Genomic DNA, 14,326 nt, shown 5'->3' with positions numbered 1-14,326 from the left:
AGGAGGCAGTTAAAGGGTTGTGTATACTGTATACTATGTAGTTGCGTATTAATAATTTAACTTGAGCAAGTCGAACTAAAAATACATATGTTTATTGTATGGTTGAATAATACTATATTCAAAGAAAGCGATATTTCAACATTATATTTGTCTTGTACTTTTGTTGTTATGGTGGCGTTATCTATATTTATATATCATCCGGTAAATACGTATTATTTAGATTACATCGTTGAATAATTCCTTTTCATTTTAATCCTAAATCTTAAGCAATATATAATAATATTCTTATGATACATCGTGACTGGTCCACTTAGGGATGCCAATGTTATGCGAATTTGACCACGAAAATGACTCAGATTTTCAACTCTCTCTATGCCTTACCAATTGAATGTGAAATTGACTGTAATATTGTATTTGTTCATTCAATTGGCCCACAATCAGAATCAACCAATCAGCTTACTGATTCTCAGATACCTTGAAAAGTTGACAAAATCTCCATAGTCTTAAGTTTCTAGATTAATGGAACTTATCAAGGTATTAACGTGTTTCATCAATGAATTTGTACGTTGAAAGTTCAAACAAATAAAACATCATAAAATCTGCATACTTCACGTCCAACGGTTGGGCCAATGTCAAACCACAAGTACCAGGTTCCGAATTGAGCCTGAAAGCCCACCTATGGGTTCATGGACCTTCCAACACTGCATCCTCTTTTAACATTTCTAGAAAGCTGAGAGGCCCATAAGATGGTGGCGGAGGGTGAGGGTGAGGGTGACTCCAACAAAGAGTTTGGCATTATATGTCTCTCAACAGAACCACACAGCAGTAATGCATGTTGTTAAAAAATGCTTCTGTTGTTTGGGTTTGAGGAATATTATTATGAAAAATAATATAGTTACAAAATCATAGGCATCGAATTTATGCATCGAATGATGTGACGCCATCCTGATCGTTGATTAATTATGAATTTCTTTTTTTAAGAAAATATGATGACGTCACGTTATTCGGTGTGCATTCTTCGGTAACTATAGCATTGCTATTATTATTATTATACAGGAAGCACTTTTTTTTTAATTATCCTGAAAAGTGTTCAGACAAATTTATATACACCTCAACTAATTTCTTGAGACTCTAAAACTGTTGATCGGATAAGAGTTTCAGTGACCATCCTATTAGTGTGGTAGAGACTCAAATTTTGAAGCTTATGGAACCTCTTTTTGCTATGGATGGTTCAAGAATCACTTTTACTTAAACATAGTATGAAAAGCATTTTTAGTTTGACTAATAATACAATAAAATTACTTTCAAGACTTTTCAAACACAATTTTATACTGTTGATTGATAGATATAAAAGTTTTTTTGAAAATTGTAAAAGTATTTTAGAATGCTTTTAAAAATATAAATTAAAGTGTATGCTAAGAGTTTTCTTTTAAGAAAGAAGGAATAGTTTACTTATAAAACTAACTATATTCTAAATATATCTTTACTAAATCTATATTAATTCTTATATAAATTAAGATGAGATTTTTTCTCCAACTTCATCATACTGAATTAATCTAACCACTTATTTTATTTGGATTCTATTAAAGTTGTTAATTTAATTTAATTTCGATTTAAAAAAATTTCTCAGAACCATAAAAAAAAGCCCAATTATTGGTACCTGTGTGTCGCGTAAGTGCTCTTCTTTATGGTGACACTGCAAAGGTTAGAAAATAAAGATTAGAAAAATGACAGCCCATGCAGATGCGTGACACGTAGGCAGATAAAAACAGATTAACAGTGCGTCATCACTGATCACGAAGCTTTACGACCGTACATAAGCTTCATCTTTCTTATTATTTTAAAGTAGGAAGGCAAGGCAATAAAGGCGCTCCGCTGTTAGACGGTGGATTTTGTCAGTACTCAGTAGTCACCGGCCCGCTACTTAAAAACACGGATGTAAAAATATCGTACCACGTATAATATTACGGTAATACCCCTCTCCTATTTTCATCTTCATTAATTGAAGGAGCCAACTTCCCTCATTAACGCTTATTGCCTAAGTAGTAAGTACCCACTAGATTTTTAATGCCTCGAATCAGATTTTATTTTTTGTATTTATGATTAATGGTTTTTAATAAGAGAATTATTTTAATCATATGTCATTAATTAGTAATTAAACAGCAACCCTAATCAAAGAGGTCTTGTCTTATCTATGTCGTTTAAATTGATGATATTTTGTCGAAAATTTTCAACGCTTCGAAATTTCTGATACCAAACTCTAGCTATATCAGACTGATCTTTATACCGTTGATAATTACCATTGTCCAATAATCTAACGAAGTTAAACAAGCAACACGAAATACCATTTATATTATCGATAAATAAAATATGGTTGAACACGAAGTATTTAACACAATATCAAATAGTGATGAGAATATTAAGTTTGTTTCATTATTTTTACCATAATTTATCCCTATTTTACTAAAATACATATTTGTTTTCCTATTACAATTCTATTTTATTTAATTATTTTAAACTATCTAGATTTATTAATTTAACTAAACACCCTCAAAAGAAAAAAGTTTAGAAATTAACAAACACCCCCATCCACCTACATTTATCAGATTCCAACTATCATTATCGGAAAGTGACTGAAATATGACGTAATAGCATACTATCGGCTGGATCTTACCAGTAGTGCGTTAATATAGCCGAAAAATGCTAGATCTACGGTCAGATCTTTGGCTGTAACTAGTCGTCAACAACGGCCATATCTTTGGCCAACGTTGACGATTAAACGTGCTCAAATCTAGTCGTCAACAGTCAAATCTGACTGTAGATTTGACCTTTTCTGATTAGATCCCAAATGGATCTAGCCGAAAAATGTCATATCAATGCACGACTGGCCAGATCTAGCAGGTCGTGTACTATTACGATGATTACCGATCATCTTCCGACAGTGGTGATCGGCTGTCAGTATTTAATGGGTGTGTAGGGATGTTTTTATTAATTTTTAATGTTTTATTGTAAGAGTGTTTAGTAAATTAATAAATTTATGAAAATATTTTTATTAATTTTCAAATTCTACCTCGTAATAACGCAACAAACTTTTTAAAAAATCACATCCCAAATAATAAAACAAACACACACGAACATCATTCTCTTCCCCATGCGAGGTGTATGCTGTAAATTAATACAACACATGTTCATAATTTGATTCCATTTTTAGAAAAATTTCTTAAATTTAATAATCTATTTATATCTACTATCTAACACACTTATACAACAGAGTTACAGAACACGAGACTCTGGCTTTTTGCTAAGACAAAAATATATGTAGTAGTTAGTGGATGCACGCAAAGTAACAGCGAGTGAAGTCACTCGCCCTCCAACGCAAGTGGACAAAGAATTTTAATAATAATAGTAATAAACAAATTTAATGCATCAACATCACCATCACCATAATCATTTTGACCCTCCATCATCACGCTCTCTTACTCAATCCCTTCACACACTCTGCTACAAACACCACTCACTCACTCTCTGCAATTAGAGAGAGAGACACACACACTCCACAGCATCCATGGCTTTCAATCTTTACATTTCCCATTTTACCCCTACTATTATAACCTATTTACTCCTCTTCACAACTCCCTCTATTTCAGCTCTAAACATTACAGAACTACTCTCTCCTTATCCAAATCTATCCGCATTTTCCGCACTTCTCTCCAACTCCGCCGTAGCCTCTGACCTTTCCCACCGCTCCTCCCTCACTCTCCTCACCGTACCTAACTCCTACTTAACTTCCCCGTCCTCGGTGGACCTCACGCGCCGCCTCTCCCTTTCCGCACTCGCCGACCTCCTCCGTTACCACATACTCCTCCAATTCTTCTCCTGGTCCGACCTCCAGCAGATCTCTCCGTCCGGAATTCTCGTCACTACGCTTTTTCAAACGACGGGTCGGGCATCCTCCAATTTCGGGTCAGTAAACATAAGCCGTAACCCCACAACCAAGACAATAACACTTCACTCACCGGCCCCTTACTCGCCCTCGAACGCCACCGTTTTATTCCTCGTCAAAACCCTACCTTATAACATCACAATCTTATCCGTCAACTCTCTCATCATCCCCTACGGATTCGATCTCATGGCGTCCGAGACTCTTCCTCCGCTAGGATTAAACATCACCAAGGCCTTAATTGACGGCCACAATTTTAATGTCGCGGCGTCGATGCTGTCGGCGTCCGGGGTAGTCGAAGAATTCGAGGCCGACGAAGGCGGTGCTGGAATAACTCTATTTGTTCCAACTGATATCGCATTTGCAGATCTACCTAATAATGAGAAGCTTCAATCTCTTCCAGCTGATAAAAAAGCTGTAGTCTTGAAATTTCACGTCTTGCATTCGTATTATCCGTTAGGTTCACTGGAGTCGATTGTGAACCCAGTTCAGCCGACATTAGCCACGGAGGACATGGGAGCAGGTAGATTTACTTTAAATATTTCGAGAGTGAACGGTTCGGTTGCTATTGACACTGGGCTTGTTCAAGCGTCCGTGACGCAAACAGTTATTGATCAGAAGCCACTGGCGATTTTTGGAGTATCAAAAGTGTTATTGCCAAGGGAGTTTTTTGGTAAAGAATCTGCGGTTCCAGGGAAGCCTGGTAATGAAGTGATAGGGAGTGCTCAGTCGCCGGATGTTTCACCATCGCCTGATAATTCGCCGGGATTCGGTGGCCCCTCTTCTCATTTGTCTTCGCCACCTGGCTTTCGCGAGGATGATAGATCAGGAGTTGATGTGTTGGGACAAAGGAGTAGCTGCATTGTTGCTGCTCTGTGTTGTATAGGATTGTTGTATGTATTGGTATGAAATTTTAATTATTTTGTTTTTGCTGAATTTTTTTTTTTTTATTAGGACCACGTATAATATTACGGTAATACCCCTCTCCTATTTTCATCCTCATTAATTGAAGGAACCAACTTCCCTCATTAACACTTGTTGCCTAAAGTACCCACTAGATTTTTAATGCATCGAATCAGATTTTAGTTTTTTGTATTTATGATTAATGGTTTTTAATAAGAGAATTATTTTAATCATATGTCATTAATTAGTAATTAAACAGCAACCCTAATAAAAGAGATCTTGTCTTATCTATGTCGTTTAAAAGATTCAACTATACTGTATTATTAATATTACATTAAATTGATGATGTTTTGTCGAAAATTTTCAACGCTTTGAAATAATAAATAATTAAATTTCTGATACTAAACTCTGGCTATATCAGACTAATCTTTCCACCGTTGATAATTACCATTATCCAATAATCTAACGAAGTTAAACAAGCAACACGAAGTACCATTTATATTATCGATAAATAAAATATGGTTGAACACGATATCAAATAGTGACGAGAATATTCAGTTTTATTCATTATTTCTATCTTATCTTATAAATATTCTATCAAAATATATATTTGTTTTCTTATTCTAAAAATTCAATTCTATTTTATTTAATTATTTTAAACTCTTTAGTTTTGTTAATTAAACTAAACACCCTCAAAAGAAAAAAGTTTAAAAATTAACAAACACCCTCATCCACCTATATTTTCCATATTTCAATCATCACCATTGGAAGGTGGTTGAAATCTGACATAATGGTATACTATCGACTGGATTTAGCCAATAATGTATCGATATAACATTTTTTTGTCAGATCCATCGTGGATCTAGTCGAAAAAGGCTAAATCTTCTATTAGATCTTTGATCGTCGCTAGTCGTTAACAACGGTCATATCTTTGGCCACCGTTGACAATCAAACGTGACTAGATCTAATCGTCAACAGTTAGATCTGACTGTAGATCTAACCTTTTATGATCAGATCCACGATGGATCAAGCCAAAAAATATCATATCAATGCACGATCAACTAGATCCAGTAGGTTATGCGCTATTATGACGATGATCGACCACCATCCGACAGTGGTGATGACTGTCGATATTTAATGGATATGTAGGATTGCTTTTGTTCATTTTTAATGTTTTACTGTATGGGTGTTTAGTAAATTAACATACCTATCAGAATGTTTTTATTAATTTTCAAATTCTACCTCATAAGAAACACCAACTTTCTGAAAAATCTTATCCCAACTAATAAAACAAACACACACTTAACATTCTTCTCTTCCCCATGCGAGGTGTATGCTGTAAATTAATACAACACACGTTCATAATTTGATTCCATTTTTAGAAAATTTTCTTAAATTTAATAATCTATTTATATCTAGTATCTAACACACTTATACAACAAGACACGAGACTGTGTCTTTGCTAAGACAAAAATATATATAGTAGTTAGTAGATGCACGCAAAGTAACAGCGAGTGAAGTCACTCGCCCTCCAACGCAAGTGGACAAAGAATTTTAATAATAATAATAATAAACAAATTTAATGCATCAACATCACCATCACTAGAATCATTTTGACCCTCCATCATCACGCTCTCTTACTCAATCCCTTCACACACTCTGCTACAAACACCACTCACTTACTCACTCTCTGCAATTAGAGAGAGAGACACACACTCCACAGCATCCATGGCTTTCAATCTTTACATTTCCCATTTTACCCCTACTATTATAACCTATTTACTCCTCTTCACCACTCCCTCTATTTCAGCTCTAAACATTACAGAACTACTCTCTCCTTATCCAAATCTATCCGCATTTTCCGCACTTCTCTCCAACTCCGCCGTAGCCTCTGACCTTTCCCACCGCTCCTCCCTCACTCTCCTCACCGTACCTAACTCCTACTTAACTTCCCCGTCCTCGGTGGACCTCACGCGCCGCCTCTCCCTTTCCGCACTCGCCGACCTCCTCCGTTACCACATACTCCTCCAATTCTTCTCCTGGTCCGACCTCCAGCAGATCTCTCCGTCCGGAATTCTCGTCACTACGCTTTTTCAAACGACGGGTCGGGCATCCTCCAATTTCGGGTCAGTAAACATAAGCCGTAACCCCACAACCAAGACAATAACACTTCACTCACCGGCCCCTTACTCGCCCTCGAACGCCACCGTTTTATTCCTCGTCAAAACCCTACCTTATAACATCACAATCTTATCCGTCAACTCTCTCATCATCCCCTACGGATTCGATCTCATGGCGTCCGAGACTCTTCCTCCGCTAGGATTAAACATCACCAAGGCCTTAATTGACGGCCACAATTTTAATGTCGCGGCGTCGATGCTGTCGGCGTCCGGGGTAGTCGAAGAATTCGAGGCCGACGAAGGCGGTGCTGGAATAACTCTATTTGTTCCAACTGATATCGCATTTGCAGATCTACCTAATAATGAGAAGCTTCAATCTCTTCCAGCTGATAAAAAAGCTGTAGTCTTGAAATTTCACGTCTTGCATTCGTATTATCCGTTAGGTTCACTGGAGTCGATTGTGAACCCAGTTCAGCCGACATTAGCCACGGAGGACATGGGAGCAGGTAGATTTACTTTAAATATTTCGAGAGTGAACGGTTCGGTTGCTATTGACACTGGGCTTGTTCAAGCGTCCGTGACGCAAACAGTTATTGATCAGAAGCCACTGGCGATTTTTGGAGTATCAAAAGTGTTATTGCCAAGGGAGTTTTTTGGTAAAGAATCTGCGGTTCCAGGGAAGCCTGGTAATGAAGTGATAGGGAGTGCTCAGTCGCCGGATGTTTCACCATCGCCTGATAATTCGCCGGGATTCGGTGGCCCCTCTTCTCATTTGTCTTCGCCACCTGGCTTTCGCGAGGATGATAGATCAGGAGTTGATGTGTTGGGACAAAGGAGTAGCTGCATTGTTGCTGCTCTGTGTTGTATAGGATTGTTGTATGTATTGGTATGAAATTTTAATTATTTTGTTTTTGCTGAATTTTTTTTTTTTTTTTTTTTCTGAAGTTTTTTTTTTTTTTTTTTTTTGTTTGTTTTTTTTTTTTTATAACACCGTGATTGAATTTGGCTACAAAAGCAGCCGAAATTATTATTTTTAGGTACTGGGAATTTAGAGGATGGTATGTGTCGATGATTCAATAATTTTATATTGAAAAGCACCATTTTTGCTTTGATGGATCTGTATTTTGTTGTGTTGTAAAGAAGGTTTGAATATTTGAAATGCAGTCTTATTATGTTGTACGAATTTTAGTAAACCGAATTGTATTTATTCACTCTCAAATTTGATCCAATTGTGAATTGTTTTCTCTATGCATTTTCTTCTTCTCTTTTGGTGTATTCTCTTTCTGTAACAGACAACTTTTCTGCAGTAACTGATAAAAGTTTATAAAGAAGAATCAAAGCCCCATTTCACGGGTTTGAATCTAAACGAAGCAGAAAATCTGCAGATTTCTTGGAATTGGAATTGAAGAAGACCAGAAATAAATAATTATATGGGATTCTATTTTATTTATCTATAGCTAATTCAAGAATCAAGAAAATAAAGCTATCATTCTTTTCCCTTAAAACAACCTGTTTTCTGAGCTTTCCAGAACCACAAATTCTTCTGGCACTTGGCTTTTCGTTTAAATAAATGAACGGTGTTTGTGTAGAGGATAGGAAAATAACATAATTTTAAATTATTATTAATATGAACATTATTATATTGCAACAAGGAAGAAGTATTCTGGAAAATCTTGAGGTACAAACGTACACTGATGATGCACACGTTCACACCTCAAAGTCATATTTGCATAAGACTCTGGGCATTTGAGTAAAAGAAGAAACGAAAATGGTGAGAGGACAGAGGAATTGGGGTTAATCAGACTCACAGAGAATCTATCCTGTTTGTGAAATGGCATTTTGCTAGATTTTAAATGATATTGGGCCAACGCCAAGTCATTCAAAGAAAGTGGATGCCAGAAGGCAAAAGCAAAGCTCTGTGTTTGACCCCACAAACTGTTTTTTGACGGTCCCTGATCTTAGACTTTGAGATGCAATTCAACGGCTGATGTGTATCACGGTTTTCTATGCCGTCTGATGGTGATTAGACTGGTGCTTGGCTCAGTGTACGGCCAGATCTTGTGTATGGGCATTCAGACAGAAAATTGTTCGTGTGAGTATTGCCATGTGGTATCTTATACGTGGAAACTGTCTGATGATTACTGCTGACAAGACTCCTGCTTTGTTCAGATAATAACGGATTATTATGGGTCCCGTTTCAAGAATTACAGTACTGTTTTTGGTACCAAAAGTTTTAAAAAGTTGTAATAAGTAAAGCCTGATTATGCGATCATCTAACCCTTGTCACATTTACTACTTTAGAACGCTATTCCGTAGCCCACCAAATATAATTTTGACAGCCAGTAATAGGGTTACTACCACGTTTATAATTTAATCTCGTAAACTTTTTTCATAATTTTATAATTCGAAATTAATTCATTTATAAATATGCCTCATCTATCCAATTACAAATTATTATATTAAAATTATGAGGTAATTTTTATTGATTAATATTACTTATACAAATTATTTTTTTACAAATTGATGTAATAATCCTCTTTATATATAATACATCACCTATTCTAACTTATTTATATTATCTCTAATTTAAAATCACCAAATATCATTAAAATACATTAGTTTATATGAATAAATTTGTGCCAGGAGTTTGTACATATAATATTATTATTTTTAAAGCATATTAGTGCCAGATTATTTGAATCACTTTTATTAAAGTATAGCTTTTATAAAAAATTGTTAGCCGTTTTCATAAGAATTTACTAAAAAATGTTTTAATATATAAAAATAATATTAAATTCGAATTTATAAAATAGAATAAGGATATTTTTGAAATTTCAACAATTTAAATAAATTTATAAAGAGCTTATATAAAAAGCTCCTAAAAGCCATAAAATAGCCAACTGAAAATCTAATAAGCACTTTTCAAATGTAACCATACAATCTAAAATAAAATTTAAAAGTGTTTATGCCTTTAAATAAGATCTTTCCACAAATAGATAAGTACAATAAAACCTCTTTACAGTGATACTCTATATAAACATAACTTTTATGTAGTCATAAAAAATTATGATTGTAACTTGGGCTAGTTATAAATAAAAATAAATTTCACATTGTAATAAATTTATAATTTTTCTAAGTACCGTCTTAACTCTTAAAGAATTTATCTTCACATAGTAATAATTATTTGTATTAGATTATGACCTCTGGCTCGAGGCGGAGCTGATTCATCATGGGTCCACTAATTGGCCCAAATCATTTGAAAAGGATGCCCATTACTTCAGCCCATGAGCTCAAAACATAGTCCAATTAGATTTGAAAAATGTTGAATTGTCACAATCTAATAAAGTTATTCAAACCAATGATTTTTATTTGAATTTGAAAAAATTGTTTCATGTAGATACTTGATTTTGACACTAACTATTTACATATGAGAAATGCTAAGCAGACTTAAAAGTCACACACGATATGAGAATATTTAGTTAAATAAAGGGTGAGAGACAATGTTTAAAGTGGTTCGGATGCTCAAAAGCGAATCCTATGTCTACTGATATTGTATTAATGAGAGTAAGGTCATGTCGCGTTTAGCGAACTGAGTTATAACTTAGAGAATACAAGAGAGAGAGAGAGTAAGCTATTCTATAGTGAAATTAGCCAATCCTGCAAATGAGAGAAAAGTCATCTATTTATAGTGGGATGAATCAAGGTAATGATTACTAAATCTGTAACTGGGTGGGTACCGTGCAAATCTTTCTCTTCGTCTCATTGCTCACATGTCAAAGTAATTTCCTTGACTTGTGCAAAGATTAGACACATGGACGATTTCCAACCATCCGCTAACCTGATGTTCACCCACTGTACTGACAAGGGCATGTCACTTACGTCATTATGTAACGTGGCTGCCTCTGAACGATCACAGAACCTTCCTAAATTCTGACTATCCTATACTAACAAGACTTCATCGTCAATCCTACTTTTTCAGACATAACAGTTCATAATAATATAAAAAAACAAAAAAAATGAGAAAATTCATTTGCATAAACAAAGGTCAAAAAAGGGCAAAAGTAAAATATTGACTAGCCTCTGCCTTATGTTTTTTCTTCCTGGGCCTGTGGAAATTGCATCAAAAGTACTATTGTCACAGCACTTTGAATATCGTGATCAGAAATTTATATGGGAATGGATTAAATTGGATTATTCTTTTTACAAAAGCATGGTCAAACTCGAGACAATTAGTAAAACAATTCTGTGATGCTTTGATTTTAAAACTATATATCAGTCAAAGTCAAAGATACTGTTTCGAAATTTGATTACTAATTACATAAAAGTCTGTTGAATTTGAAGATGGGGTGCCGTGATTGAATTGTTATTGAATCATGCTAGTAAACAGTAGTTTTTGCCGAACATTTTTGAAGAAACTTTGTTCTATTGTTTGGGAAATTGAACAACATATGTACCATATTGACTATCCAATTTGTACACGATTACGATAATATTGACAAGTTCAAAGTTGACATTGGTATTTTATAAGTCTCGATCAACTCTAATTGAGTTAGAATGGAATTTATCCCGACCGTCAACTACGATTGAACGAGGAAACGAGTGTGAGTTTGAGGAGAGAGTTTTAGTACTTGTAAAACGGGCAAACAAGCATTAACAAGGGAGGCCAATAAAGTGTTTTCTGGCATGTACTCTCTAACGCTCAAGTTAGCAGTATATCTCACTAAAGTATTTGGATTTTAGAGAGTAAATGCACTTGACAGACTTACTAAAATTAGGGTTATCTTTGATTGTATGTATTATTTCTATTTATATCGAAAGAGCGTATTATTTGTCGTGTGACTTATTATGTACCACAGTTTTATCCTTTCCAACCCACATAAAGAAGGGAAGGGAAGATAGATAAAGAAGAGTGAAAGGTGTAATTTAGGATTGGGTTAGTGGGAATTGGTGGTGGTGGTGGAGGGTGCTGATGCCTTGTGACAAGGACAATGCTGCCTATAATTTCAAATGAGCTGGATTGTGTTCGCACAATGGCTGGCATTCTCTCTATTCTTTAAAATATCTTTCCACATTATGATTCCATTTATATTCTTGCAGATTAAGTTTCCTAATTCCTACCCTTGACTTATGAAACATCAACATTCTTTTTGTACTCTGAATAAACTTGTTTAAATAATCTGGGAATTTGCTTCTGTTTCTACAAATATGTCAAATCAGATTTGGTTTTTAAAGTAAAAAAAGACATTTTTTTTTTATCCCTTTTATAATTCATATTTTCTCCATCATTAATTGTAGACAGTAAGCCAAATTTCAGCCCTCAAATTGACATTCAGTTTTGTGATATCCCAAAAGCCAGAAACACAAAGGATGGAGATGGTTTAGATGAGGCACCAAAGGGTTGGTTTAGCTGAAGTGGAAAGCATTATCAATGAACAAAACACTGCATGGTGACAGCAAAACCAAAAGTCCAACTGCTAATAAAAACAATACCCACTAAACTGTACAATACCCTCCCAATTGTGAATACCCACAATGGATGGAGAGAAGAAATGTTAAATTATCATTTCAAAGTCAAGATTTAAGGATTAAATTAATGAGTCAATGCATTAAGCCATCATCTCATCTTTTTCTTCTGTAGGTGTTTAATTTATTTAATTAAAAAAAAAAAAAAGCTATGGCAATTGAGCTTCAAGAGATCAAGTAAAGTCATTATTCAAATACACACCACAATTTCTTCTTTGATTTGCTTCATTAAATAATGATTACAAAAGCACTAACAAAGTAATAAAGTATAAACCGGTACTAAATGGTCCGATAGTAAAAGAGTTCTATAAATTCTTGAGTTCGAATGCCCCCAGACATTAATAGGAATGGTCATTGAAACTCTTATCCGATTGACTGTTCTAAAACCCCGATGGATTAGTAAACCCAGAAAAAGTGAAAGTGAAAAAAATTAATAATGGGTTGGCTGAATTTTACCATGAGTTTTAAAATAGTAAATAATATATTTAATTATAAAAGTTAAATATGAAGATAGAGATTGGGTGGGTGAAGCAAATTGTGGAGATGGTGGACAAGAAGGTTTCTCCACTCGTAATATTGAATGATGATGGGTTTGAATTCTTGAGTGGGATTATTATTAACAAAGTGGAAACTAAGTGTATTAAATTAATATAATAACCCTCTCAATATATTTAATATTTGTGCACATCAAATGGGTTAGTCCCCATCCATCCTTTGTTTTACTTTGGTGTTGTTGGAAGCAATCATGTACCTAAAACCCAATTACATTTGTCTCATAATAATGTGCCACATTGATTTCCATAATTGCTATGTGTCATTTCCCTATTTTGCCATGTATCATTCTTCTAAATATTAATGCTTTATGCCCATTTTTATTTTAAACTTTTTTTTATCTTTTTTATGGCCGGAGTATCTAAGCTAGCTTACGCACACTTTAACTATTTTCTTAGGATCCTGAAAATATCTATAGGATAAGAGCTTCAGTTAGTAATCCTATTAGCATCCAAATAAATTTTTTGAATAATATATCTAAGAGTCTTTATCAAATTACTTGACCATCCAGAGATATGAGGTGTTTGTATAAGCTTATGAAAATTAGCTTATAAGCATTTGAAATTTTAAGCAATTACGTGTTTGGTTAAAGTACTTATAAGTGATTGATAAATAATTGACGTGTTTGGTAAAGTGTGGCTTATAAGAGTATTTTATTATAAAATGACTAAATATGATACTATTAAACAAGGATATACTATGAAATTTTAAAATTAAATAAGGATAATGTGGTAATATACTTGATCAAACTAACTTATAAACAGAGCGCTTAAAAAAAAAAAAATACGTTCTCCCAACTTATTATTATTATTATTTTTTTTTATAAACTCAACTTATAAACTTAAAAAAATTATAAACAATCAGACCAGTTTAATTTTAAAACTAGTTTTCAGACTTGTTAACTAAGCTTTGCCTTTACTTAGTCTTACTATTAAACAGCCGTAAAAATTGTCAACAACAATTGTCAACCATTACAAAATACGGTGTCGTTTACGTTTTAATTGGTGTAAAACTGGTTTAGTTAGTGATGAGTATTCTCTGTTAAAGGTCAACGAAATCCAGTCAACAAAATAAACCAGACATGACAAATGAAAGAAGTTGCGTTGCCTGAAAATCTTCATTAAAAAAAATGAAGCATAATCAGTAAATATCCAACCACCCCCACCTCACTATATTAAATAAAAATTCCAATTAAAAACAATAAAACAAGTGAGAGATTTGCATTAAAAGAAATACTCACAAAAGTCAAGGTTGTGAAGAGATGAGATGAGTAAGCGGGAATCCTCAA

At 34.3% G+C, this 14,326-nt stretch overlaps 2 protein-coding genes across 2 annotated transcripts; both read left to right on the top strand.

Annotated features, from left to right (window-relative positions):
* Positions 1–3,476: 3,476 nt before the first annotated feature.
* Positions 3,477–4,871, top strand: LOC116146270 (fasciclin-like arabinogalactan protein 4). Its single transcript, XM_031431683.1, has one exon. The coding sequence runs from the start codon at positions 3,566–3,568 to the stop codon at positions 4,847–4,849; it is 1,284 nt and encodes a 427-aa protein (XP_031287543.1). The 5' UTR covers positions 3,477–3,565; the 3' UTR covers positions 4,850–4,871.
* A 1,700-nt stretch (positions 4,872–6,571) lies between these two features.
* Positions 6,572–7,921, top strand: LOC116146272 (fasciclin-like arabinogalactan protein 4). The gene has a single exon (XM_031431684.1). It carries the CDS (start codon positions 6,572–6,574, stop codon positions 7,853–7,855), a length of 1,284 nt encoding a protein of 427 aa, XP_031287544.1. The 3' UTR covers positions 7,856–7,921.
* Positions 7,922–14,326: the final 6,405 nt, after the last annotated feature.

This window comes from Pistacia vera, unplaced genomic scaffold, assembly GCF_008641045.1.
Source record: "Pistacia vera cultivar Batoury unplaced genomic scaffold, PisVer_v2 Contig475, whole genome shotgun sequence".
NCBI lineage: Eukaryota > Viridiplantae > Streptophyta > Magnoliopsida > Sapindales > Anacardiaceae > Pistacia > Pistacia vera.
The sequence above is the reverse complement of the archived record's forward strand: the minus strand, read 5'-3'. Positions and strand labels throughout refer to the sequence as shown.